Source organism: Chelon labrosus (assembly GCF_963514085.1).
Source record: "Chelon labrosus genome assembly, chromosome: 21".
NCBI classification, from domain to species: Eukaryota; Metazoa; Chordata; class Actinopteri; order Mugiliformes; family Mugilidae; genus Chelon; species Chelon labrosus.
Window position 1 is genome coordinate 17344182 of NC_140354.1, and position 26608 is coordinate 17370789.

General features: G+C 43.6%; 2 protein-coding genes across 2 annotated transcripts; both read left to right on the plus strand.

Annotated features, from left to right (window-relative positions):
* Positions 1-3931: 3931 nt before the first annotated feature.
* Positions 3932-9513, plus strand: pyya (peptide YYa; the record flags this gene model as incomplete). The annotated part of the gene is made up of 3 exons (XM_084570358.1): positions 3932-4119; positions 9007-9087; positions 9170-9513. 3 exons carry the CDS (start codon positions 3932-3934, stop codon positions 9192-9194), a joined length of 294 nt encoding a protein of 97 aa, XP_084426484.1. The 3' UTR covers positions 9195-9513.
* Positions 9514-15146: 5633 nt separating this feature from the next.
* On the plus strand, positions 15147-23056 carry mpp2a (MAGUK p55 scaffold protein 2a). The gene is made up of 13 exons (XM_084571474.1): positions 15147-16343; positions 17271-17371; positions 18272-18424; positions 18502-18672; positions 18806-18913; positions 19652-19771; positions 19973-20104; positions 20217-20319; positions 20523-20591; positions 20691-20852; positions 21396-21598; positions 22103-22231; positions 22319-23056. The coding sequence occupies exons 1-13, from the start codon at positions 16313-16315 to the stop codon at positions 22493-22495; spliced, it is 1659 nt and encodes a 552-aa protein (XP_084427600.1). The 5' UTR covers positions 15147-16312; the 3' UTR covers positions 22496-23056.
* Positions 23057-26608: the final 3552 nt, after the last annotated feature.

Sequence of the window (26608 nt, forward strand, 5' to 3'; positions counted from 1 at the left end):
AAAAATAGTTGAGAATCATGTACTCTCTCAGTCTGTGTTAGCCAGATTTATCAGAATATGAGTCTGGTGACGCACCACTAGGATTCAAGTCAACCGTGGACCGGATAGGACAATGCTTCTTTTGGACTGTCACCCAGCCGCCCTGGTTTCCTAGCTGCTAACAGCAGCTAGCAGGAGCTATGCTAGCAGGAGCTACTCTAGGTCGGTCTGCACCAGCTGTAGGGCCCTGGCTAGCTACTGGTTCGTTAAAGGAGGCAGAAGAGTAACAAAACATGTGACATGACGTGCAGGAGAGAGAAGGAGAAGCAGAGGGAGACGGAGTAGCCATGGCCAACAGACTGCTAAAGCTGATTGAGCGAAAACAAGATGCAAGATTCGCAAGGATCTATGGAGGGCACGTGTTTGAGTAAAATGTGTGTAAGCTACACACAGATTGTTTTTCTGATTTCAAAGGAGCCAAATCATTTAGCAGCAAGCAGCAACACCACACGGTGCAGAAGCAGGAAGTGATGCAATACACTCACTCACGTGACGGACATCATAAGTCAGGCTGCTCCCAGGCTAGCAGTTGCAAATTTTTCATAGAATCTCCATGAAACCGTGTCCAGAAAGACATTTATTTCTGCATTTTGACTTGTAATAACCAACAACTGGAAGGCAAAGGCCCCACCCCCTCACTGATCTGATTGTTCAGATCAAATGGCCTGAGCAGGCTGCGCCCACAGCTCTGCTGGAAAGCTGCTGGCAAGGGAAAGGTGCACGGTGGGGGAGGGGCGTAAAAATTCTAGAACAAACATTTAATTGGATGCAAATTAATACACGCCTCTAAGTGCGGGATGAGTCACCAACATTTTAAAATCGTTTCCAAGGAAAAATGGCGACGATAAAACTGAAACACACCATTAAGACATACGTGGTGCTGCACATATTTTACTTTAAGGACTTTAAGGAAATAGGTATGAAGTAGATAATGACATATTTACTTCAAATGTGTAGATAATTATTAGCTAATCCTCGTCTTTATTCGCGCCTATTCCCTAGCAGACTCCATTCAGCAGGCTCCATTATCATCACCACTGTGCAGTCTAGGATTATAAATTATTTTAACAACATTAACATTAACTTAGTCATTCCAGATTTCTTTCTCATATGAATTTGTTCCTTTTTGTTTTTGATAAAATGCTCAAATGAAATCAGGCTCTCCACAGCATGGTCGTCGTATGCCTCCACACATAGTCAGCCTCCATTTGAAGACGCCATCTCCACAAGGGAATGAATCCCTTTTAGTTGTCATTTGTGTGAAGTGATACTTTCATGAATTTTTTATTTATTTATCTTTTCACAAGGGCCACACCTTTTGTGCTTTCTTAAAAGGGATCTTGCTTCTCGGGAGAGGTCAGCTTGGATTTTACGACCCTCCCTCAGCTTGGACTATGTGTTGGTCTTCTGGGGGACGCAGATGAAAAAAAATCACAGCAAACATTCTTTCTTTCTTTCTTTCTTTTTTTCTTTTTACAGCTTTTACAGAGTGTCACGGCCCAAAATGTCATCTGTTAACTCTATCAAAAAAAAAAAAAAAAGGGCACAAGACTGACTGCGTGACCGACGCGTTAGTAATGTCTCCATCATCATCACCATCTGACGCATTTGGCCTCTTCACACACCCTTTTCCTTCACACACACACACATACACACAGATAAACGCGTGGTGTAACCCCTCCTTCTTCTGCTGCTGCTGCTAAACTATATAAATCACCTCTGCCGGAGTTTGGAACCAAGGTGCAGGGACCTGCAGAGTGAAAAGAGACCGAAGAAAGCAGAAACTAGACCCTCTGTTCCTGTGACAGACCACCTGTGGCTCCGACTTCCACCCGTAAACTCCAAAGTTTTCTCAAAGTAAGTACCATACCTTTTGTGAATTTACTATCTATTTATATCTTTCTATATTACGCAGAAATCCAGAATGATACTTTTGCATTTTTTTTTTGTGCGAATCTTACCGGATTTGTTAGGGTTTCATATCCCAGTTCTGAAAAAAGTGGATTTTTTTTCTGAGCTTTTGCGCGTAGAGGAAAATTCACAAACCTACTGCTTTACTCTCGACTCGATCTAGCGTCTCAGTTCGACTAATCACCTGCAGAAGCGTGACTCGAGGGCTCACTACGGTGTTGTTCGCGCCTCTCTAACGGATGCAGGGAACGTTTAATTTTCTTTGAAAGTGACTAAAACACAGTCTTTTAAACCAAACATAGGGTTTTCATGACTAATTCCTGACGCAAAGTCAAATCTCCCGATGAAGTAGGGGTGGCTCAGAACCATGGACAGCTACGCGGAGAGTTTTTTTCTTGTTTCTTCCATATTTTTCTTTTCTTAGATTTTTGTGTTTTCCGTAGGGAAAAAAAAATAAAAAAAAATCAGAGAGAGCCTGAGTTTCATTTCCAAAAACATAGAGAAGCGGTAGGAAAGTACGCAGACTTATTAGCATATAAGTGACTTTGAATCAAAACTATGAAGCAGAGCATTTTTTAATCATATTTGTGTTTTTCGATTAATTAATAAAAACTAAATCTTACTGTCTTGACACATAAATATAAGAAGGAAACAGACGTGCTGACAGTTCATTGGAGCACCTGTATATTTACAAGTGCCATTTAGAAAAAAATAAATAAATAAAAAATAGAGAAAAGGGTCAAATAAATAAAAGGAATATTATATGAGATTTATTCTACATGAGGCATTATCTGGATAAATACTGTTAAGTCTTGCAGGTGAAGGTGGTCCATACAGGTGCACAAATTAAAAAAAAAAAAAAGTCAGAATGCCAAAATACCTGATTTAATTCCTCAGTTTTAAATCAGATCAGATCAGATCATAGCTGCCTATATGAGCTATGGTTTAAAACACAGTCACCAGAGAGTTAATTAGCATCACAACCAATGAGCAAATAAGGGCTGAGCCATGAGTTTGGCAAAAGAAGACATGTGAATGCAGGGCTTCGGGCAAAAACCTAATGGCTTGTTCTCAAAAAACTCAATAATTATTGAAGGAAATACAGGTCTCATGTTTTAATAGTAGGAATAACTGCTGTTACCAAATTGTCTGAGGTGCTTGTGAGTAATTCCTTTCAAAAGAAAAGCACACGGGAAAAAAAATATCATAAAATGCAAATGAGCTCACAATGCACAAAGACAAACCTCTTTATTCTACTCCGGTGATGCAAATTTGGAAATAAATTTGCAGTTAATCAAATTAAGTAGGCCTAAATTACACGCACTTAGTTGCGGTTCATTTTAGAGTTGTGTTACCTCGTGATGGAAGTCTGGCTGCTTCACTGTTTAGTTTAGTTTTTGTTCTGGTGGTACAGGTGGTGGGAGTTAATGCAGGATTGTTATTTTTTTTATTTTCCCGCCCATAAATCTAAAGTATTTACGCACTAGAGTGACAATCAAGCAGCTCCAGCAGAGTGCCAATTATTATTTGGAACACATTTCACGCATGCAGGTTGACTTGATATGAATTATGCCCATTTTATAACCTCCATCAAATGGTGTGTGAAATCAGTTCCCTCCGCTAGAGTCGATGCATTTTCTTCATCTTCCTCGGGGTAAAAGAGGTAACACTCAAGGAAGAGGAGCCTGACGAGAAGTCAATCCACAGCCTGAAACCCCCTCTCGTTTTTATTTTCCTTTGCATGATATTTATTGACTTGTCTTGCATCTCTCACACTATTTACTCAATAACCAACTGTCCCAGGAGAACAGATGACGCTGCTGTCCCCGCTATATGCCTCTCAGGAGAGGTTCGACACGGACCAAATGTTTTGTCATTAGAATGGAAATGGCTTTCGAGTCTTCCATCCCGGACCGGTCCTCCAGATCAGGTGATTGGCGCAGGATTCTCAGCCTCCGACTAACATCTTGCTGTGGTGCAGATGGCCGTGATGCTGAAGCCATGGACGGTGCTGGTGGCCGTGGTGCTCTGCGTGCTGGTCTGCCTGGGAACGCTGGCCGACGCCTACCCCCCGAAACCCGAGAACCCCGGCGAGGACGCCGCGCCCGAGGAGCTGGCCAAGTACTACACCGCGCTGAGACACTACATCAATCTGATCACCAGGCAGAGGTATGCATGCGTTAAAAGGCAAAGGTGTTGAGACTAGGAACTGTGCAAAAAAGAGTTTTTTTGTCTCATATATAAAATTACAAAATTATATAAAATACCAATCTATATCCCAGTATCCAAACTGACTTGAAGAATGAACGCACTAGAAAATGTATGACCCACAAATCAAAAGGCCAGAAATTTTCAAAATAAAAGACAAAATAAATATTAGTTTGGTTTTCTTCTTCCTAGAAAACTAGCATGGATTTATGCATTATTTGTACATTTCCTTGCGAGAAAGCTTGCAAGGAAAGTGTACGAACGATGCATAAATCTTTTCTGACCACCCCTCCCAACCAAATAATTCTCATGCAGTCCCTAAAGCTAAACTAGTAAATCTCCTTTGCATCCTCCATGAGTAAAATCCTCAGAAAAAATATCACCCTGAACTAATTCCAGATGTCTTATTTTATTCTTTATTTGTAAGTTATTACAGCATCCGTGTTCATACTTAAGCCAAGACCTCTGTCAGAGTGTGATGCCCTCCTCCCCCCCCCCCCCCCCCCCCCAACCCTTCACCCAGCATCCCTAGATTAGATTACTGTCCACTCTCCGAAACCTCCAGGCCTCCAAATCAACGGGACCAGAGCAATAAAAATCGGCACAGACAGATCCAAGGAAGAATCCCAAATTCAGTTAGCGGAGGGGGGGGCCCCCCGAGCCGAGGGCCCTGCTGCTGCCAGGTACAAAAGTGTGGAACTGTCAGATGGCGTATGGTTTCATTTGAGGCGCCGTGGCTCTGGTTCTTATTCATGAAAGTCAAATAGGTCATTGATATTTAAATGCTGGGCTAAAGAGGAGCCGCCGCAGGCCTGCGGAAAGTTTTTGCATTTCGCCGGAGAGCTGCGGATGAAGACGTATTGCGCGCGATAAAAGAATCTAGCGGTTGCATAAAGGTTTGACCGGGGGGAATGAGACGGTTGTGAGCTATAGGCGCTCCAGATACAAACGATGCATCCTCGGAGTCAGATCCATTGATACGTGAATATATATACGAGTGTACCTGGATAAATGGCTGGTGTTGAAGACACTGTAGCAGCCTTTAAAGGTCATATCCTCTGCATGTTTGTCTGGGAAGTTATGAGTTTTCGCAACTTTGACCGCTAAAAACCTGCATTTTTGACCCATATATATTTATTACTCCCTCATTCTCTTTCTTAGCGTCGCTAAAATAGAACTTAAAAACCTTCAGCAACTAAATATGATGCAGTTTCCATTGTTTTAGACAGTTTAGACACATAAATAGAACCTCTTTCATTATTTTAGAAAAGTGGCCGCTCCTGAACGTCAACTCAGGACCAGATGTCTTTTCTGGGGACATGTGCAGACATTTTCCCCCATATTTTTAAACCTTGTAGAAAGACAAATTGCGCCTCTTTCATATTGATACATGCAGTGTTGTAATTTTGTCTGTGATATATTAGTTTTACATTTAACCCAAAAACAGCACAAGGTGTTGACCTGACCTCCAAATTCCCTAGATCCCAAGATGATCAAGTATCTGTGGGATGATCCACAGAGGCCCCTCCCCTCCCCTCAACCCATAGGACCCAAAGGACCCCCACTAACAACATTCTGTTGCCAGACACTCTAATGAGTCACAACTGTTTTGGAGGCACAAGGGAGACCTACACAATATTAGGAAGGTGGTCACAATGCCTGACCGGTGTATATCCCAGTGTGTGAAACTCAAACCAAAAATAAAAATGGATTAAATTGAACGATGCTAGAGAAAGAAGGAAAAATTAGACATCAATGGAGGCGACAGTCAGCAATGAAAAAGAAAAGAAACGAGGGCAGGGCCGGCCGAGGAGACTCTGGAAGATATAGTGTGGTTATAGACGGGCCATTATTGGTGGGGAAACATTTCACATCTTGATATGTCGCCAGCTGTGTGACACCTGAGACGGAGCTTGTGTGCTGCTTGATTGCTTCCCTACAGGGCAACGCACACTCCCACACAGAGGAAGTAACGGAGCATAAGATTGGGTGCTGGGGTCGTAGGGGGTGGTGGAACAGGTGGTTGATGGGAAAACCGAGGAACTGCAGGTCGATCCGCGGGGGGTTGCGTTGTTTCTCTCGCGCACACAAGCATTACCAGGTAAAGATTTCTGCTGAACGGCTCTGTGATTTTACATTTGCAGGCTCTCTTGGAACCCTGGTTTCCTTATCAAGGGAACGACGAGAGCCTCCGAGGCGCTGAAATGACGCCCTCGTACGCACATTAAGACACACCGGAGTCTGAATCTGACTGTGAAATTAAAGCGTTAGGAGCGAAGGAAGGGGAACAGTTCAGTTGAGGCAATATTACTGGAAAGGCAGAGGTAAGAGGGCAGAGGCAACAGCTGGACAGACAACTGTGAGGCACCCAAGCCAGAAATCTAAAAGAGAAGAAAAAGCAACGATTTATGGCAAAATAGTCATGAGTTTGAGTCATACTCAAACAAAGTGTACTCTGTTTTGACAGGAACACCGCTGAGTTCACAACTCACATGAGAATTTGAGACAGGAGGAGTAGCACTCTCGCTTGTGAAGACATTCGTCCAGTATTGTCTCTGGAAGAATCAAATACAGTAGGACAGGAAGGCTTAGTTGCTAGAATGATATTGGTTGCTAGAATGGTTGCTAGAACGCTATTGGTTGCGACAATGGTTGCCAGAAAGCTATTGGTTGCGACAATGGTTGCTCGAACCCTATTGGTTTCAACAATGGTCACTAGAATGCTATCGGTGGCTAGAATGTTGGTTAGAAAGGTTGCTTGAGCACTATTGGTCACTAGAATGGCTGTTAGAACACTATTGGTTGCTAGAATGTTTGATAGAATGCCATTGGTTGCTAGAATGGTTGCTAGAATGCTATTGGTTGCTAGAACGTTTGCTAGAAAGGTTGCTAAATTGCTATTTATTGCTAGAATGTTGTCTAGAAAGGTTGTTAGAACGCTATTGGTTGCTAGAATGGCTTCTAGAACGTTATTGGTTGCGCGAATGGTTGGTAGAGTGCTATTGGTTGCTAGAATGTTTCACAGAAAGGTTGCTGGAATCCTATTGGTTCTTAGAATTGTTGCCAGAACACTACTGGTTGTTAGAAGGGTTGTTAGATTAGTTGCTAAAAAGCTATTGCTTGCTAAAATGGTTGCTAGAACACTATGGGTTTCTAGAATTGTTGCTAGAATGGTTGTTAGAACACTAATAGTTGTTAGAATGGTTGTTAGAATGGTTGCTAGAGTGCGATTGGTCGATGCGTCTGAATATTACTTCATGTGACTTTTTCACAATAAAAGACAAACACAGACAGTTGAATACTTTTATTGTGAAGAAGCAGCATTGGTAAATGTTAGCATTGCCATTAGCGAGCAAAATCTCTCAAGGAGGGCAACACTGGCGCCCACACACCTCCACACACCAGCACCACCATGTGGTCCATGTGCTGGGGATCACACCGCTGACCCTCTGCTTTGTGGACAACCTGCTCTACCTACTGAGTCATAGCCACCCCATCAATGATTGATCTGCCTGGGCATAGTCACTATCATAATTATTTGCACATTAAAGTGTTTGACATACACTATATTACCAAAAGTATTCGCTCACCCATTCAAATGATCAGAATCAGGTGTTCTAATCACTTGGCCTGGCCCCAGGTGTATAAATTCAAGCACTCAGGCATGCAGACTGTGAAACAAGACATTTGTGAAAGAATGGGCCGCTCTCAGGAGCTCAGTGAATTCCAGCGTGGAACTGTCATAGGATGCCACTTGTGCAACAAATCCAGTCGTGAAATTTCCTCGCTCCTAAATATTCCACAGTCAACTGTCAGCTCTATTATAACAAAATGGAAGCGTTTGGGAAAAACAGCAACTCAGCCACGAAGTGGTAGGCCACGTAAAGTGACGGAGAGGGGTCAGCGGATGCTGAAGCGCATAGTGCAAAGAGGTCGCCGACTTTCTGCACAGTCAATTGCTACAGAGCTACAAACTTCATGTGACCTTCAGATTAGCCCAAGTACAGTACGCAGAGAGCTTCATGGAATGGGTTTCCATGGCCGAGCAGCTGCAGCCAAGCCACACATCACCAAGTGCAATGCAAGGCGTCGGATGCAATGGTGTAAAGCACGCCGCCACTGGCCTCTAGAGCAGTGGAGACGCGTTCTCTGGAGTGATGAATCACGCTTTTCCATCTGGCAATCTGATGGACGAGTCTGGGTTTGGAGGTTGCCAGGAGAACGGTACATTTCAGATTGCATTGTGCCAACTGTGAAATTTGGTGGAGGAGGAATTATGGTATGGGGTTGTTTTTCAGGAGCTGGGCTTGGCCCCTTAGTTCCAGTGAAAGGAACATTGAATGCTTCAGGATACCAAAACATTTTGGACAATTCCATGCTCCCAACCTTGTGGGAACAGTTTGGAGCGGGCCCCTTCCTCTTCCAACATGACTGTGCACCAGTGCACAAAGCAAGGTCCATAAAGACGTGGATGACAGAGTCTGGTGTGGATGAACTTGACTGGCCTGCACAGAGTCCTGACCTGAACCCGATAGAACACCTTTGGGATGAATTAGAGCGGAGACTGAGAGCCAGGCCTTCTCGACCAACATCAGTGTGTGACCTCACCAATGCGCTTTTGGAAGAATGGTCAAAAATTCCTATAAACACTCTCCTCAACCTTGTGGACAGTCTTCCCAGAAGAGTTGAAGCTGTAATAGCTGCAAAAGGTGGACCGACATCATATTGAATTCTATGAGTTAGGAATGGGATGGCACTTCAGTTCATAGAATGAGTAAAGGCAGGTGAGCGAATACTTTTGGTAATATAGTGTATATATTTTTTAAAATGTCTTTCCTTGTGGCATAGGTATGGAAAGCGCTCAGCTCAGGAGGATGTGGTTGCAGAGTTGCTGTTTGGCAGTGACGGCAACAGAGACCAGCGATCAAGGTAAAAGACCTCAGATAAACAGATAAACTGAAGCGCTCACATATAGTAAGTCATCCTTCAACATGTCTGTGTCTTTCAACAGATACGACGACTCCTACATGTGGTGACTTCGTCGCCACTCTCCCTCCTCTGGCTGCTTCCCAGGATGCACCTGGAGGGGTCTAGCTCTCACCTCTGACCCCAGTCGATGTCCATCTCTGACCGGAACACGAGCCCCCTCCGTCTCTCTCGTTATTGTCTCCCTATCTCTGTCACTCCAGCGAAACTGTACATAATTTATTATTGAATTACAAAACACATATATTATGAGATCAGAGCTACTAATCAGAAGGTGGAACTGTCTGTTTGTCTGTTTGTTTGTTCGTGTGTGAGTGTGTGAGCATTGTTGTCCATCACTGTTTAGAGGAGGAAATTCATGTTTCGTGTTCAGAATACACAAATAAAAATGTTTTCTGTGAGGTTAAAATTTGTCAGTGGCTTCTTCATTTTGGCGTTTCATTTAACCATTTAACCATGGATGTTATTTATATAATTTTATAGCGCTTACATTACTAAATTGGCTGGTTGTGTCTCTTCATATGTCTTAAATTCAAACACTGCAGACAGGACAAATATGTCCACAACTATAACTGTGAATGTCAAGTTACACAGAACTCCCTGGTACCAAATTTAAAATGACTCATAGCATGTGTAGGCTATGATAATAAGAGTCAAGATAAAGAGAAAATGCAGACAAGCAGAATTCAGATGGTAAAAAAAGACCATCAGGTGACTTATTTTCAAAGTACGAGAACAAATCTATCAAGCCTGTGATCTCCAATTTCCAACACCCAATTATTTTAAGAAGTTACTTTGATCTGGTCCCACTATTTCATTTGAAAAATAATAATAAAAAAAAAAAGAAATAAAAATGACCATTGGCTGGGCTCCCTCTTGCTTAAACTACGCAGTGACTCATTAAAAAAAAATAATAATAAAAAAAGGGAAAAAAAGACCATTTATGTCAAAGTTTTTAGTGGAGGCGCTTTAGTTTCATAAGGTTTCATTTATAAATACTCATGATATTAGCATCACATTTAGCTCTAGTCAAAGTGACTGATGCTGGTGATCGTTCAAATTCACCATGCATTGATACTGTAGATCACAGAAAGTAGGTTGACGTGGCCACTGTGATCTGTGGTGTTCCTCATGGTTCCATCCTTGGCCCCTTGTTTTTTTTCATATATCGGTCACCACTGGGACTGACACTAACAAACATAAAATCCACTTAAACAATAAAGAAATCATCTTTTATCCTGTCCCAGAGACATCACTGACAAAAACTGCTACCTTTATTCTGGGCTAATATTTTTTTATCAGGATCTGTCATTTAAAAAACAAATTAGAGACATTGTTCGGTTGCACTGTTGTCAAGCCTTCCTCAGGCCAAAAACCCATCTCAAGCCTTCAGCTACTCAGTGGTCGATGAGTACCAGAAAACCAGATCATATTAACCCGGATTTCACCTCTCTTCATTGTCTAGCAGATAGATTTGGAATTGATTCTACGATATTACTAATGACATTTAAAGCATCTCATAGCTTAAATCCCCAGACGCAGTCTCAGGTGCTACCAAAGGGTTTGATGATCTGAAGCTTGTTATATCTTGCTTGTTTATTACCTCTGGCACACAGTTTAATTACCAGCATTTCTGTGTGTGTGTGTGTGTGTGTGTGTGTGTTTTAATCCCCTTTTCCTTGATTGGGTTGCACTGATAGGGGCATCTGAAGGAACAGCAGGTGCAGCATATTAAGAAAGACTGTGCTCCCCTTCTACATCAAACCAAACACATGTTCTAAGGGAACCCTGGTGTTACAACAAAGTACACCAGTAGTATGGCTTTATTTTCCCTAGGATATTTTCTTTGTCTTTGTTTTTAATAAGCTGCTATACAAAATAAAAAAAACGCCACTCGGGTGCAAGCTCAGTGCAGGTGTAACTCTCCTTTTTCTCCACTGGGTGCTGCTGTTGCACCACTCCCACACATTGTGGGCACACATGGCTTTCTAATGCTGGAGCGTGATTCCTGCTACTGAGCTGTGTGGGATGTTTCTGCCTTTGTTGCACTACTAGTAATTTTCCATATCAGATTTTTTATTTTTTTTTCCTAGAAACTGGAAGATCTTACAAGGCAAAAAACCAACAACGATGCACTAGCCCTTTAATACTCCCATAACACAAGGTGCCGCATCGACAAATGTTAAGTTCCCAGGAATAGGGTCAATTTAACCGGAAGTAGATTTATTTTTTTTGCATTCAAATTTACGTTTGACTGATAAAATAGTTAATATCCCGCCAGCTTAACAGTGCAAACGTTTATGATGTGCAATTCAGAGCGTAAAGTGCCATTTGTGTTTTCATGTCAAAGGAACAATGACAGTTTAACATAATAAAACATAAAAATAATAAGAGTAATAGTAACACAGCGCTTTTCAAATCACTATTACGAAGTCCTTCACAAAAACATCCACAATTTTAAAAACGGGCACGTAGAACAGTTTATAAAAACAGAGCAGTTTAAATGGGGGAGGGGAGAAAACACAATATTCATTCATTCATCTTCTGTACCCGCTTATTCCTGTTAAGGGTAGAAAACACAATATAATAATTAAAATATAAAAGCAGTAAAAACTCGCCTAGAACTCAAGTAAAGAAACAGAAAGGGCTCTCCAACTAAAGTTATGTTTTAAAGTAGCGGTTTAAAAGACAAATTACTGAATTATAGTACTGAAAGTCCAGGTTTTATTCTGAAATTTCCCCGGAAGTTTCACGTCATTTTTCCCCTCTTCACTTGACGTCGTTTAGGGCAACACGAAGCCAGACGACAACAAGAAGCGCACGAGACATCACAGACAGCGGGAAGCTTGTCTCATTGTTGAAAGGTAGGCGAACGGCTTCTTCTATTTATCTCAGGCTGCTATATTTTATTACATCTTGTACAGTTAATGTTGACCCCATATGATGCTTGTTTTTCTCTCTCTGTCTCTCTCTCTCACCACCGAAGCTCGTTTGTTATAAAAAAAAAAAAGGAAGAAGAAGAAGCTACACACGAGCGAGGGTGACAAAGGTGGGGGCGTGTCTTATTTAAATAGCCGCGCGCTATAGTAACGCTATATTAAGGCTTTCCAAATTGTGTTGTTTTGTCAGCACGTTGTGATGTAAGACCCCATTAGGCTAATTAAAAGACTTGTCCGTGCGTTTTAATGTGTGTTAAGGTAAGGACGCGGTTTGGATAGTGCTTTCATTCAATATTAACAATAAATATTTAATTATTAAAAAGAACCAAAACGCTCTAGTAAAGAAACAAAACACACACACAGAGACGCTGAGGACCAATCAGGTCCAAGTGACGTCAGGAAAACGACGATTACGCACCTTGCCCTTTACACCCACATGGACATAAAGATTGGTGTTATAGTGGTATAGGTTGACATTTTCCATTGAAATCGTCTAAAACAAAATCCACCATATTTGGATCAATGATTAAAAGTCATTTTTCCTTAAATTCAAGCTTAATTTATGCACCGATCAGTCGCAACATTATGACCACCTTCCTAATATTGTGTAGGTCTCCCTTGTTGCCTCCAAAACAGTTGTGACTCATCAGAGAATTGACATGGGCCTTCTGAGGGTGTCCTGTGGTGTCTGGCAACAGAATGTTGCTGGTAGGGGCTGTATCTGTGGATCATCCCACAGATACTTGATGAGTTTGGGACCTAGTGAATTTGGAGGCCAGGTCAACACCTTGTGCTATTCTTCATGATTTTTTGAGTTGTTCCTAAGGCGTTTTTGTGGTTGCATCCTGCTGGGGATGGCTGCAGCCATCGAGGAGTGTCATTGCCATGGGGTGCAGGTGCCTGGTCTGGTCTAGGTGGGTGCTACATGTCTAAGTAACATCCACACGAATGATTGCCGGGTCCAAAAGTTTCCCAGCCGAACATTGTATTGTCACAAGACGCTCAGTGTTATTCACCTCTCCTTGTTTCTATACATTCTGGCGCAGCCGAGCAGATGGATGGCGGTGGGAGACGGGAGGAGGAGGGGCGGTGATGGGTGGGTTGGTTGGTGGGAGGGGGCGTGTATAAATAAGGGAATAATGGAGGGGAGGGGAGGTTGTCAGGAGAAAGAGCAGAGGGAAGGGTTCATTAGGAGGGCCAGCGTGCAATGGAAAGCATAAAGAGAGAAAGGGGAGGGAGGTGATGGGGAAGCGTGGGGTGATGAGGATGCAGAAGCAGCGAGCGCAGAGGGAAGAGTGATGTAGGGTATGAGGCAAAAGAGGAGGAGGGAGAGGGAAGCAGAGGGATTTCACGGTATTTTAAGACCAGTAGTGGCTGTATTGTAGTAGTGGCCATTAGAGGGTAAACCTTTTCATAATTTACTTCAATGCACTAAAACAAAAGGGAAAAGCTGTCATTATTTATAGGTTATTATACTGTTATGTTACTGGCTTGAGATGGGATTGGTCTGTATGTGGCCCTGAAATAAAATGAGTTTGACACCCCTGACCTAGAATGAATCCACTTCACACCACTTACTTTGCATGTTTCAGTTAGAGGCCAGCTCTGTATACCGGTTTATAGCAGTTCCTTGCCTCCTAGCCTCCTAGCCTCCTAGCTAACATTAGCTCTTTAGTTTTCCCACAGCTGGGCTTTATTGTCGGTAGTTTTTTGATGCCGATTTGATGTGTCTGTGCCTTAAGCGAAATCCACAGAAAACATTATACTCTAAAAAGACAAACTTTGCTCTAACTTAAAGGTCCAGTGTTTAGGAGTTAGTGCCATCTAGTGGTGAGGTTACGGATTACAACCTAGTGAAATACCCCTAAATTAGTTCTCCCTATCCACGGGTGAAGCAGCACATCCAATTATAAATAAGGGGCCAGAACATAAATGACAGCTAATGTACAGATAAAAACAGCTGTCATGATATCATAATTTGGTTCTAGACTTCACCAACTAGACTGTTGCCTAAAGTTAAAAGTGCGTTTATATCTACAAACCTTCGGTTTCAAGTCTAAATTTACGTCGGTCTGACACCTAATCCTTCTTGGTGCAAGCCCGTCTCTAATTATTATTGGCCTCCGTCAGTAGTGGCTGCGCAATTAAAGTAACAAAGCAAATTAAATTGTCTCCGTGAAAACTTCTCTGACATACAGTATGTCTGAAGAGAGTATTGGGGCATATCAGAGATGGATGGAGCTCAGCTGTCATCAGACTTGCTCCAAATGGACCGGATGACTCATAATTAGCGCCTCCCAGCTTCTCATCACATCTCTTGTCGTCGCCTTGCATCAAATGTGCTCGAGACGCTGCTCCCGTGTTTCAGATGGCATCATTTGCGTGCAGTGGTTGCTCTGCCCTCTTCCCATTCGCACGTTTTTAGTGTTTACAGCTTTTCTGTTTTGCGTCATCTCCTCTTCCACTCTCTCCCGCTCTTGCCTGAGGTGTTGTATAATGCCTACTCTAGCATAAGAAGCAAGGCTGAAGGAGAACAGGTTACCATGGCAGCAATGAGCTGCAGCAGCAAGCTAAGATAGATAGATAGATAGATAGATAGATAGATGAGGGGTGCGTGCTTCTTTGTTCTCTTCTCATTTCCCAAATTGCCATTGCATTGTGTGTGTTGTCATGGCAATGTATAGATTAGTTACGCCCACGTGCCCCTCCTTGTCCACCCAATGTTTTTGTTCTTTTCCAATGGATGTTCATTTCTGGAACAATCACCGGGGCGCCACCTTCCCTTCGCTGACATCACTGCCTCGCTGTGTGCGCTCGCTCTGCCGCGTTATGGAGGGAGGGAGGGGGGAAGTGTGCGTAGGATAATTCCAAAATGCGAGCACACACATGCTCCAGGTGTTTCTACGCACAGCCATTAATAATTTCTGTTTCAGACGCATGCTTTCAAGGATCTGCCGATTTATGGCTCAGACTGCAGTGACTAAAAACTTCCCATCTTACCGTGCAAGGGTTACAGAATCCACCAACTGTCAAGGTCTCCCTTGTGCCTCCAAAACAGTTGTGGCTCATCGGAGAATGGACATGGGCCTTCTGAGGGTGTCCTGTGGTGTCTGGCAACAGAATGTTGTTAGTGGGGGCCTTTGGGTCCTATGGGTTGAGGGGAGGGGCCTCTGTGGATCATCCCACAGATACTTGATCAGTTTGGGATCTAGTGAATTCGGAGGCCAGGTCAACACCTTGTGCTGTTTTTCATGTTTTTTTGAGTTGTTCCTAAAGTGTTTTTGTGTGTGTGCCTGTGTCAGGCTGCATCCTGCTGGGGATGGCTGCTGCCATCAAGAAGTGTCATTGCTATGGGGTGGGGGTGCCTGGTCTGATCTAGGTGGATGCTACATGTCTAAGTAACATCCACATGAATGAATGCCAGGTCCGAGAGTTTCCCAGCAGAACATTGTATTGTCACAAGATGGTCAATGTTATTTACCTCTCCTGTCAGTGGTCATAATGTTGTGACTGATTGGTGTATGTGTTTATCTTGATGGCCTAATGTTTATGTGCATGCACCACATTGCCATAAGGATTTTTAGTGTTTTCTGGCAGCCTGATCTTGTTATATTTGGACAGAGCCTGTTATGAAGAGACGGGAAAGCCTGAACCAGGGCCCAGAGTTAGAAGAAATAGGAAAAGGTTTGTTTAGTGTTTGCTTTAAGGTAGTAGTGAAGATGTGGGTGTGAAGACAGGGGTGTGAGCATGGCTGGACGACTGCCCGGCACGCAGAGAGAGGATCATTACATGAGGCAAGTATGTAGTAATCCTGTGGAACAGACGATCAGTCCAGCCATAAAGAGTCAGCCTCTGTGAACTCCAGTCAACAAGAAAGATTAGCAGAGGATGGTTTCAATCCATCAACCTCTGGGTTATGGGCCCAGCACGCTTCCGCTACGCCACTCTGCTACCAAGCACCCCAGACGGGATTCAAACCCACAATCCTTGACTTAGGAAGAGAGACTCGCTCCCTTTCTTTTAGTTGGGAACAAGCTGACAAGAAGTGAGGGAGTATTCATTAAAAAAAAATTCTCTGTCCTACTGTGAACATTTCTCTGGAAAAAGCTGCTCACGTGGGACCGAAGAACGACAACCTATTTATCGCCAAAGTGTCTGCACTCACATTCCGTTTGTTGGCCACTATTTATTCTATTTCTGTCTCTCTCAGATTTTACTGAAGCTCTACCATGCCTGTGGCCTCCACCAGGACAGAGCCTGGTGAGACCAGACACAATGTTCCACATTTAAAAAATATGTGATGTTGTCTTTATTCACAGCTCTTTCACTTTTGTATTCTATGACTCACTCTCAGAGGATCCCTGATGGGAAGTGGCTGTCTATGAAGGTTCTCAGTCATCCAGGTCATGGTATATCCAAAAAGTCTTTAAAAAGGCAACTGGACTTGTGGAGTTTTTTTGAGAAGACGTTTCACCACTCATCCGAGTAGCTTCTTCAGTTCTAGGGGACTGGTTGGAAGTTTGAGGTTTAAATAGGAAACTCTGTGGGTAACCCATCAGAAACTTGCTTGTTTGTGTAAACAACCAGAAACTGGGGCAGCTAATTTTCATTAACAGTTAGATACTTACCTGTCCTAGGTGGGTGGACTGTTTGTCCCTGTCCTCTTGCCCTATGAATGGTGCTCTAACGACCCATTATCAGTCAGAGTCTCCAGTCTCAATGTGTGAGGGGTTTAAGTTAAAACTGTATTGTAAATTGATGGCAGATTAAATCATTAATTAAATCCTTTGTTAGAGAAGGTTTTTCCAACCTGACGTAGAAGATCTTAGCCAGAGAAGACAGATGGTTTGAAAGATGTGCAAAGGTATCCTTCTATGTGGCCATCTGGAAATTAGCTACACCAGTTTCTGGTGCACAGAGTTTCCTATTTAAACCTCAAACTTCCCACCAGTTCCCTAGAAGTGAAGAAGCTGTTCGGATGAGTGGTGAAACGTCTTCTCAAAAAACTCTACAAGTCCAGTTGCCTTTTTAAATGCTTTTTGGATATACTCTTGGCTTTTTTCAAAAAATTTATTTAAATCCCACTTAGAGTTAACAGCTCAGAGATGCAATAAGATTGAACTTGTTTAAAACCTGTAGAAGATTTTTTTACCCTTAGAGACCCTTTGACTTAAACTCTTGTTTCAGCGCCCCAGGTGTTAGACGCAATGAGCGACACCACCACCAGCTCCACCACGGCCAATGACCTGGACCTCATCTACCTCAAAGGCATCATGGAGAGCCCTCTGGTGCGGTAAACACACACATAAACTGTGGTTGGGGGTGTGAAGTGAAATGTGACACAAAGGATGTGACACATGTAGTCTCACATTAGTATGCATCAAGCCACGGCCACAGGTGATTCACTCGTAGTCCGTTGCGCGGACAATTGATCCTAGTGGTCGCTCCAAGCCCTGGTTGTGGTCAGTGTTTGCTTGCGGTAAAAATTTTTAGGGAACTCCGCGTTTGTGATTAGTTCGAAGTCGGTCCTTTTATGCTGCCAAAAACTGAAGCTGAATTTCAGCTGTATTCAATGGTCTCTTGTGTGCACATCTGTAAACTGTGCTTGAACGCACAAGATAGTTTTTTTTTTTTTGGGAGGATGATGTAGCGAGATAATGTCTCTAAAGCCAGAGAGTGGTGTGGAATTTATGCATGTGTCACACAACAGTGGTGCAGTATTTGCTCTCCAAAGCTCTTTTTCCTTCAGTTCATTAAATCCCAGCAGCATGTGAAGGCAGCAGGGCTGAATTGCTGTTAAGTCCGGTCGTTCTCTGCATTCACAGTCATTAAATCACCTGAAAATGACTCCAGGCTACAGTACAACCAAACACCTCTGCACTCATGCTGCTCAGTTCTAACTGGGGAAAAAAGGGGCTTTTGTCCACACTGCACCTTTTGAATGGAATATGTTGCAGAATAATTGAAAACTGAGTTAAATCCAAACAGAGATGACTTGAGGCCGACTCCACAATATGCACTTGTTTTTTGATAATCTGCTAGGATCTTGTACCACTTTATTTTTCAGCAAAAAAAAAAAATATGTGTGCTTTCACATATTTAAACATATGCAAATCTTGTTGTCCGCTATGTGGGACTCATACAAAAAAAAGACACATCTCTGACTTGTTGTTGATGTGTGCTAGGAGCAAGAGGAGAGCCTGAAAGAGCCACGGCTGTCCCCGGTGAGGGAGAACAACGTGGAGCTCCTGCAGGAGATCCTCAAAGACCTGGACCCCTTCATGCAACGCTCCGACACTGCTGCCGAACTCGCCCGCATCCTCACTCAGCCTCACTTCCAGGTGCGGAACGCACTCATACGTCACATTTTATTGCTTCCAGAAATAGTGCTGACCGCGTGTGGTATTTTGCGTCGCAGTCTCTGCTGGAGACTCACGACTCAGTGGCGTCCCAGGCGTGTGATAGCCCACCCCCGAGCCCGTGTGATTTTGTGGATCATGAACCAGAGGACAGCCAAACGAACAACCAGCACCCGCCGCCCGACGCGATCCGCATGGTGGGCATACGCAAAGTGGCGGGGGAGCATCTGGTAGGTCACTTTAACATTTTGAACTGTTTGTGGTTGAAGCTATGTGAAGTTTGGCTCTACCTACTGATACAGATGCTGATGTCATTACTGTGAAATAATAACAGGGACTAGCCTGAAGTAACTGTTGTTTCAGGGTGTGACGTTCAAGGTGGAGGGTGGAGAGCTGGTGATAGCCCGCATCCTCCACGGTGGGATGATAGACCAGCAAGGGCTGCTGCATGTCGGAGATATCATCAAAGAGGTAAGGAAAAGTAGGTTAAGTAGGTATAAATTCTTTATGGAGCCCTTTGTTGTTGCTTTTTTGATTCGTGGTTGCTTTAGTAGCACCTTTAAATCCCAGTTGTTCAACAGCTATTCCTCAGTTTTTGAGGCGTTCAGCTGGACTGCTATGCTAAGCTACTTGTCTGCTAGCTGTAGATTTATATACACCAATCAGCCACAACATTAAAACTACTGACAGGAGAAGTAAACAACGTTGACCATCTTGTGACAGTTCAGTGTTCTTCTGGGAAACGTTTGGACCTGACATTCGTGTGGATGTTACTTAGACATGTAGCTCCCACCTAGACCAGACCAGGCACCCCCACCCCATAGCAATGACTCCTTGATGGCAGCAGCCATCCCCAGCAGGATGCAGCCTGACACAGAAACACAAACACAAAAACGGTTTAGGAACAACTCAAAAAACATGAAGAACAGCACAAGGTGTTGACCTGGCCTCCGAATTCACTAGATCCCAAACTGATCAAGTATCTGTGGGATGATCCACAGAGGCCCCCGCTGACAACATTGCCAGACACCACGGGACACCCTCAGAAGGCCCATGTCCTTTCTCTGATGAGTCACAACCGTTTTGGAGGCACAAGGGAGACCTACACAATATTAGGAAGGTGGTCATAATGTTATGCCTGATCGGTGTATGTGGAGGTTTAAGATTTTACAAGAAAAATATATTTTAATCTCTTTTCCGTGTTGGCAGGTGAATGGACGAGAGGTGGGTCGGGACGCCAGAGTGCTGCAGGAGGAGCTGCAAGCTGCCAGTGGAAGCGTGGTTCTGAAGATACTCCCCAGCTACCATGAGGCCATTCCACCGAGACAGGTGATCCATACTGTGAAGCCACTCACAGAACAAGCATACAGTATGTGTTTCCTTATTTCATACAAAGTGGGCTCAGACTCCAGGAGTTTTAAGGTTTGCAGCACGCACTTCAGAAGAAACTAGGAGAAATCTCAACTTGGCCTGGTAACTCAACTTGGTAATGCTTCTTACAATTTCCATAATTTCCGTTAATTTCTCCAGGTGTTCTTCAAGTGTCACTATGACTACGACCCGGCCAGCGACAACTTGATTCCCTGCAAAGAGGCGGGGTTAAGGTTCGAGACGGGCGACATCCTGCAGATAGTGAACCAGGACGACGTCAACTGGTGGCAGGTGCTGCACAGTGCAGCATGCGTACATAGTGTGCAGTTTTTTTATTTGTCGGTGTTGGGGTTTGTTAATAATCCCTACGTTTGCTGTGTCTGTGATTTTTTTCGTTGCGCAGGCCCGTCATGTGGAGGGTGGGAGCGCTGGGCTGATCCCCAGTCAGATGCTGGAGGAGAAAAGGAAAGCTTTTGTCAAGAGGGATGTGGAGCTGGCGCCTGCGGGTAATTGGCGTTCGACTTATCATTCACTGCCATCTAGTGGTGAAATCTCAGGCCTGCAAGTCTCACTGTTTTACACCTGCATGCACATGACTGGCCATTACTGATCAGCTGGAAGCCAAACAGCTGAAGAATGAGTCAGTGATTGTGAAGCACCAACGATGCCAGGATGCCTACACTAAAGCTGTGCTCCATTAATCTCGCAGGAAACCTTTGTACCGCCGTTGGAGGGAAGAAGAAGAAGAAGGTGATGTACGTGACCACCAAAAACGCAGGTAACAACACCGGTGCGACCGTCGTGAATATTCCTAGTTTTTTCCCTCCTTGTTTCTTACACTTTCTTGGGCGTCCGATCTCCATCTCTCCCCCCCCAGAGTTCGACAGACATGAGATACTGCTCTACGAGGAGGTGGCAAAGGTCCCGCCTTTCAAGAGGAAAACTTTGATCCTGATTGGTGCCCAGGGTGTGGGGAGGCGGAGGCTGAAAAACAAGCTGCTGCTGAGGGACCCGCAGCTCTTTGGCACCATAATTCCATGTATGAAATCTGATATACTAAAGAAGCCTGCTAATTCTTTTCACACTGTTTTCTGCCAGACACCGTTCAAACCCACTCAACTCTTCTTGTGCAAATTCACAAAACGTTTCCAAACCATTATGCACCACCAATATTTCTGTGAAGGTTCTCAGTCATCCAGGTCACGGTATATCCAAAAAAAGGTTCAAAAAAGGCAACTGGACTTGTAGAGTTTTTTTGAGAAGACGTTTTACCACTCATCCGAGTAGCTTCTTCAAGTTTTTTGAAGCTACTCTGATGAGTGGTGAAACGTCTTCTCAAAAAAACTCTACAGGTCCAGTTGCCTTTTTTGAACCTTTTTTTGGATACACCACCTTCGGTTCTGAAGAAGCTACACGGATGAGTGGTGAAACGTCTTCTCAAAAAACTCTACAAGTCCAGTTGCCTCTTTTGAACCTTTTTTTGGATACACCAGCAATATTTAAACTTGATGAAATATATACAGCACCCTGAGCTGGAATGCACTGGTTACTGTGTTTTTTTTTGTTTTTAATATCTGTCCAGACACCTCCAGAAAGCCCAAAAAGGGCGAGCGCGAGAGCCGCATGTACGCGTTCACCAGCCGCAGCAAAATGGAGACGGACATCAAGAACGGACGCTTCCTTGAACACGGAGAGTACGAGGGCAACCTGTACGGCCTGAAGATCGACTCCATACACGAGGTGGTGGAGGCGGGACGCGTCTGCATATTGGACGCCAACCCTCAAGTACGTACACGCACTAAGGGATACGATTGATTTAGTTTTAAGCGTTAAAAAAGAGTATTTCAGAAGGTGCAATTAAACCCAGATGACCCAGTCAATATGTGTTAAGAAATACATATAGTAGCATAAAGTGGAAACAGAGCAACCACAGTCCAGTTGTGTCCTCACCACAGCCTGTCAATGAAAGAGCTTCTCTGCCTGGTTATAGTACAGGGTTGATAAGAGTTGCCAGACTGAGCCAAAGCAGCTGTGAAGCTAAATCCCTGAGCCCCATTGCATAAATCCCGCCAAATGTATTATTACTTTTCAATTCTACTCTTGCATCTGCTCTATAACCCCAATCCCTGATGGCGTTTGAGGAGCTCCATTCATTCAGCTGGGTGTCATGTGCCCCTGCTCAAGGGCATCTCAACACTGAACACTGTGGGAACTCTGTAAGACGCTAATTTCAAATTGAATGCGCTGGCGTGTCTAAACTACATGTGTGTGTGTGTGTGTTCGTTCCAGTCTCTCAAACTGCTGCGGACGTCCGAGTTCTTGCCCTATGTGGTGTTCCTTCAGTCTCCGGACTTCGAAGTGCTCAAGGCAATGAACCACTCAGCGGTGGAGGCAGGGGTGGTCACCAAGACGCTGACGGTATGAGGCGCTTCACTGCGCGATCGTGCAAATATCAATGAGGAATTCTTGTGTGAGTAAAGCCAAGCCGTGTGTTTTCCACCTCAGGACGAAGAGCTGCAGAGGACGTGCGATGAGAGCGCCAAAATCCAAGCGGCCTGCGGTCACTACTTCGACCTCAGCATCATAAACGACAACCTGGACGAGACCTATCGCACGGTCAAGGCTGCACTGGAAACGGTTTCTAAGAACCCCCAGTGGGTCCCGGTCACCTGGGTGTTCTAGAAAGAGGTTTTGGAAATCACAGGGAAATCATGAACGCAAGGAACAAGAAAGGAAACACTGAAAATAGATCGCTGCGTAAATAATGGATCTTCAGATTTGGTTTTTAGGAGCATGAACGTGGCAGGAAAAGATTATCCATTATTTAAACAGGATTATATGTTTGCAGCGCAGGAATGAAGGAATTGACAGGGAGGGAGTTAGCTGAAACATCCTGAATGTCAAAGATTCACGTTGTTGGGGACTCGTTCTTGTGAAGTGCCCCTAACAAAAATCATTACATTTTATTATGCAGACTTTTTAACATCTGGGTAAATCTGCAGGAAATGAATGTTACGTCCCCAGAAATTGTCACATTTGTTTACATTTCACAAGATAAATCACCTCTAATACGAGTAAAAGTAAATTAAACTTACGAAACACCTTTTAAAGTAGTACTTTAAGCACTAGTGCCAACCCCTACGTAGTAAGAATACATGTGTAAAGCACAAAAATGCACATTTCCTCTTGTCAATAGTCATTCCTATTGGTTTTATAAGTGTAAATCACATTTCTGGTCTTGTTCTTTAGTTACTGTAGTTTCACACAAACTCCCAGACACATGAAATGCCACATCTAGAACCACACTGGGGGAAATGGAAGATTGATTACTCTCTTTTGCCAAATGTTCCCACCATGCGGAGTCAGAACCTCCACAAGAAGGGTGGCTCATTGCTTTTGTCCGTCTGACGTCCGTCGTGCTGCTAGTAGAACATTTTTGTACTGCTTGAGCACAGTAAATGAAATGTCTAATTGAGATTATGAGCCAGAAGTTCATAAGTAGGCATTTCTTACTGCCTTAAGGCTGATTACCCTGATCAGTTCAACTTGCCGGCCATCTAGTCTGTTTATGTTGACTTTCAAAAAAACCTGCAAATGTTTGGAAAGGGTGGAAGCCGGCTCAGCTGGTGGCAGTCTTGTAGTACTGTAGACTCATGCAACTACTACGACTGGAGAAGGATGTCATCGCGTGTCCTCCATGGGCCAAAAACTGAGGAAGCGTATGATACACCTGGAAAACTTCTTAAAGGAAGCTTTTGCATATGCGTAACCTTAAACCTAGCCTGCCTTTCATTCAAATTAATGAGGCGGCATCGGGTCACCTGATATCCCAGATCCTCTGAATGCATCCAGGATGGAGTGCTTGATGCTATTAGCTATTGGAGTATGAACAGCTCGACTGGAGGCAGGGTAAATTTAGTGAATCAGAGATAGTTATTGGTGTATCAACCCTGACCCTAACCCTAATCCTAACCCTCTAACCCTAAAGGCTCTTTTAGAGTACTGCTGGACATAGACGCCGTAACCTATGTACGTAGCCTATGCCGGTGCGAGCCATTTATACTTGCGCGTTCGTCAGTCTGGCTCACTCTGTAATAACGCCACCCAATCGATGGTCGGTGCTGTGTCTTTTTTGCCAGTGGCGACTGAAACTTTCGCCGATATTCTGCCAGAGACGAGTCCTACAAATGTTTGTATCTCCGAACCTCCTCAGTTAACCTTTCCTCAATGTGTTCCATCTGTATTGATCCAAAACAATCAATTCAAAAACTGCGGAGATGGAGAAGCAGCTGGAAGTATTAAAGCGGAAACACGCCCCTACCAAGCAGACCAATCACAGCTCTTGCGGTCTGCGTCGCCGTGGTGTGCAGTTACATTTCTGGGGAGGTGCACGTCAGCTATGGCATTAGGGTCTGCGCATGATCTGCGTTTAATCTGTGTATGCTCCTTATCCGCCTATAACCCTTACCCTAACCCTAACCCTAGGGTATGTCTCCGATTATGATCCAAGATACATGGAGCATACATTAAAAACTACCTTGCATGGCCCCCCAGTATGGCTTATAGGGAAATCATTGCATAGTTTGAAACCCCTTCTTCACACATACCATCATTCTCTATTTGCACTTTTGTAGTATTTATTATTTAACGTATTTATTCGCTCAGTTGTAAACAGCTTGTAGATAGCATGTAGATACACAACGATATAATAGATACTCATATGGTAGGATGAGATTGTTGCCTAGTTTTTGCAGTATTCAACACTTAAGTGACATTGTTCAGAAAACGTACAGTGTACAGTAGCCTATGAGCGAATAACGCAACAGCTCAGACATTTTAAATATCAACGTATATGTTTTTTTTGCTTTTGAGTTGTTGTGTTGTTCACTCTTAGGCCAACGTACGTGTTACACCGGTGCCAACTGCAGAAAGCTCCCCGAGCAGATTATCTGTACTTTTTATTTTTTTTGTTTGTGGCAGCTAATGAACACTTTCGATGCACAATGAATCGTTTACCGATGAATTAGCAAAAACCGGCGCTAGTCAAAGTAACTCACGGATATCTGACGCCGGTTATTTTGAGCTGTGTCCGGGGAGAGATTTCTAGTCACTCAGTCTTTGTAAAGTGACGTTTATATTTGTGCTCTAGTTTTTAAAAAGTGAATAGATAGATATTTGAGTAGATATTTGTCTGGCAGCTACGGAACCTGTAGGGTGAGGAAACGCTACTCTCCAAAAACCTCACTGTGTTTCTTTTTTCTACGAGATCTCGCGAATGCAATAAGACCTTTGGTGTCGCCACATCTTTACTAGTTTACAGCAGCTCTAAAGTCATTTGGATTTTTAATCTGTTTCTACAAAAAATCGAATCCGTTTAAAGTTAATGAAACTGCAAAGGTAAACCCTTTTTACCTTAACATGAATGTGCTAAATATGTAGCTACTACTGAAACATTCCATGATGTTACTTGACAAGCAGAATGACTTCACTACAACGACACCAAGGTTATACACAGAGAGTGAGGGAATAAAGAACATTAGTTTCAGATATGCAATTTTTGTATTAAAGTCAATCGGGGCCAATTACTACAAAGCAGATAGAAAGATGCGCACTACACACTGTTTCCGCCGCCTTTCCTCATAGCAAAAGGACAGAATCTCTGCCGCATGCCTGTAAAACTGGACAATGAATCGAGCTTGAGCCATGTCGTTTTGTTGTCGGCTTGCCATGTAATGATGCTTCTGTCCATACGGAATAAACTATTGATTTGAATGAAGTCTGTTTGTGGTTTTCTGGGGTTTCTTTTCCTGCACGTGGTTTAACTGATGCACTGGAGTTAATCAGTTGACAGGATCCAAGGGATGTTCACTGTGAAAGGATGCAAGAGGTCAAATGTAGGGATGGACAAGAAAAGTAAACAACATTGACAAACTTGTGGCAACACAGTGTTTTGCTGGGAAGCTTTTGTACCTGGCATTCATTGGTGTGGATGTTACTTAGACATGTAGCACCCACCTAGACCAGACCAGGCACCCCTACCCCATAGCAATGACACAGACACACACTCAAAAACCCTTTAGGAACAACTCATAGGACCCAAAGGCCCCCACTAACAACATTCTGTTGCCAGACACCACAGGACACCCTCAGAAGGCCCATGTCCATTCTCTGAGGAATCACAGTTGTTTTAGAGGCAATGAGGCGGGCCTACACAGTATTAGGAAGGTGGTCGTAATGTTATGCCTGCTGTTACTTAGTGCTATTGAAGCTTAACATTTTGTGGACAGTCGACAAAAGCGAAAAACTAAAATTAGGGACCATCTCGAAAGTGTGTGTAAATCATGGAAAACATTGACACTTTACGCAGTCAAAGGTCCCCAAAGGAAGAATTTTAATGACTTTGACTATCCACCAACATTTTCTCTTTGGAGTCACCATAAGCCCGCGTGTTTGGCTTTGAGTGAATTATCTCAACAACTATTAAAAAAGAAAGTGGAACGCTATTCAGCTTAGTTCGGCCTTGTTTGCTCTCGAGCAGATGAACAATCATGTAAGAATTTGCCCACTGCTTCATTTCGTGTGCTGTATTTCAGTGAGCTCCGTGCTCTGCATAGTTGCTGCAGATTGGCAAACGTTACCCTGATAAAATGAAAAACTACAATGGAAAACTTAACATTTTATATCCTAAAACTCAAAGATCAAATTCACTGTGTTCAAGTTTCTGCAAAGATTTTACTACATTTATTGTATGAGTCTGGACAGACAGCAAAATGACTGGTTGGCGGAGTACTCTAG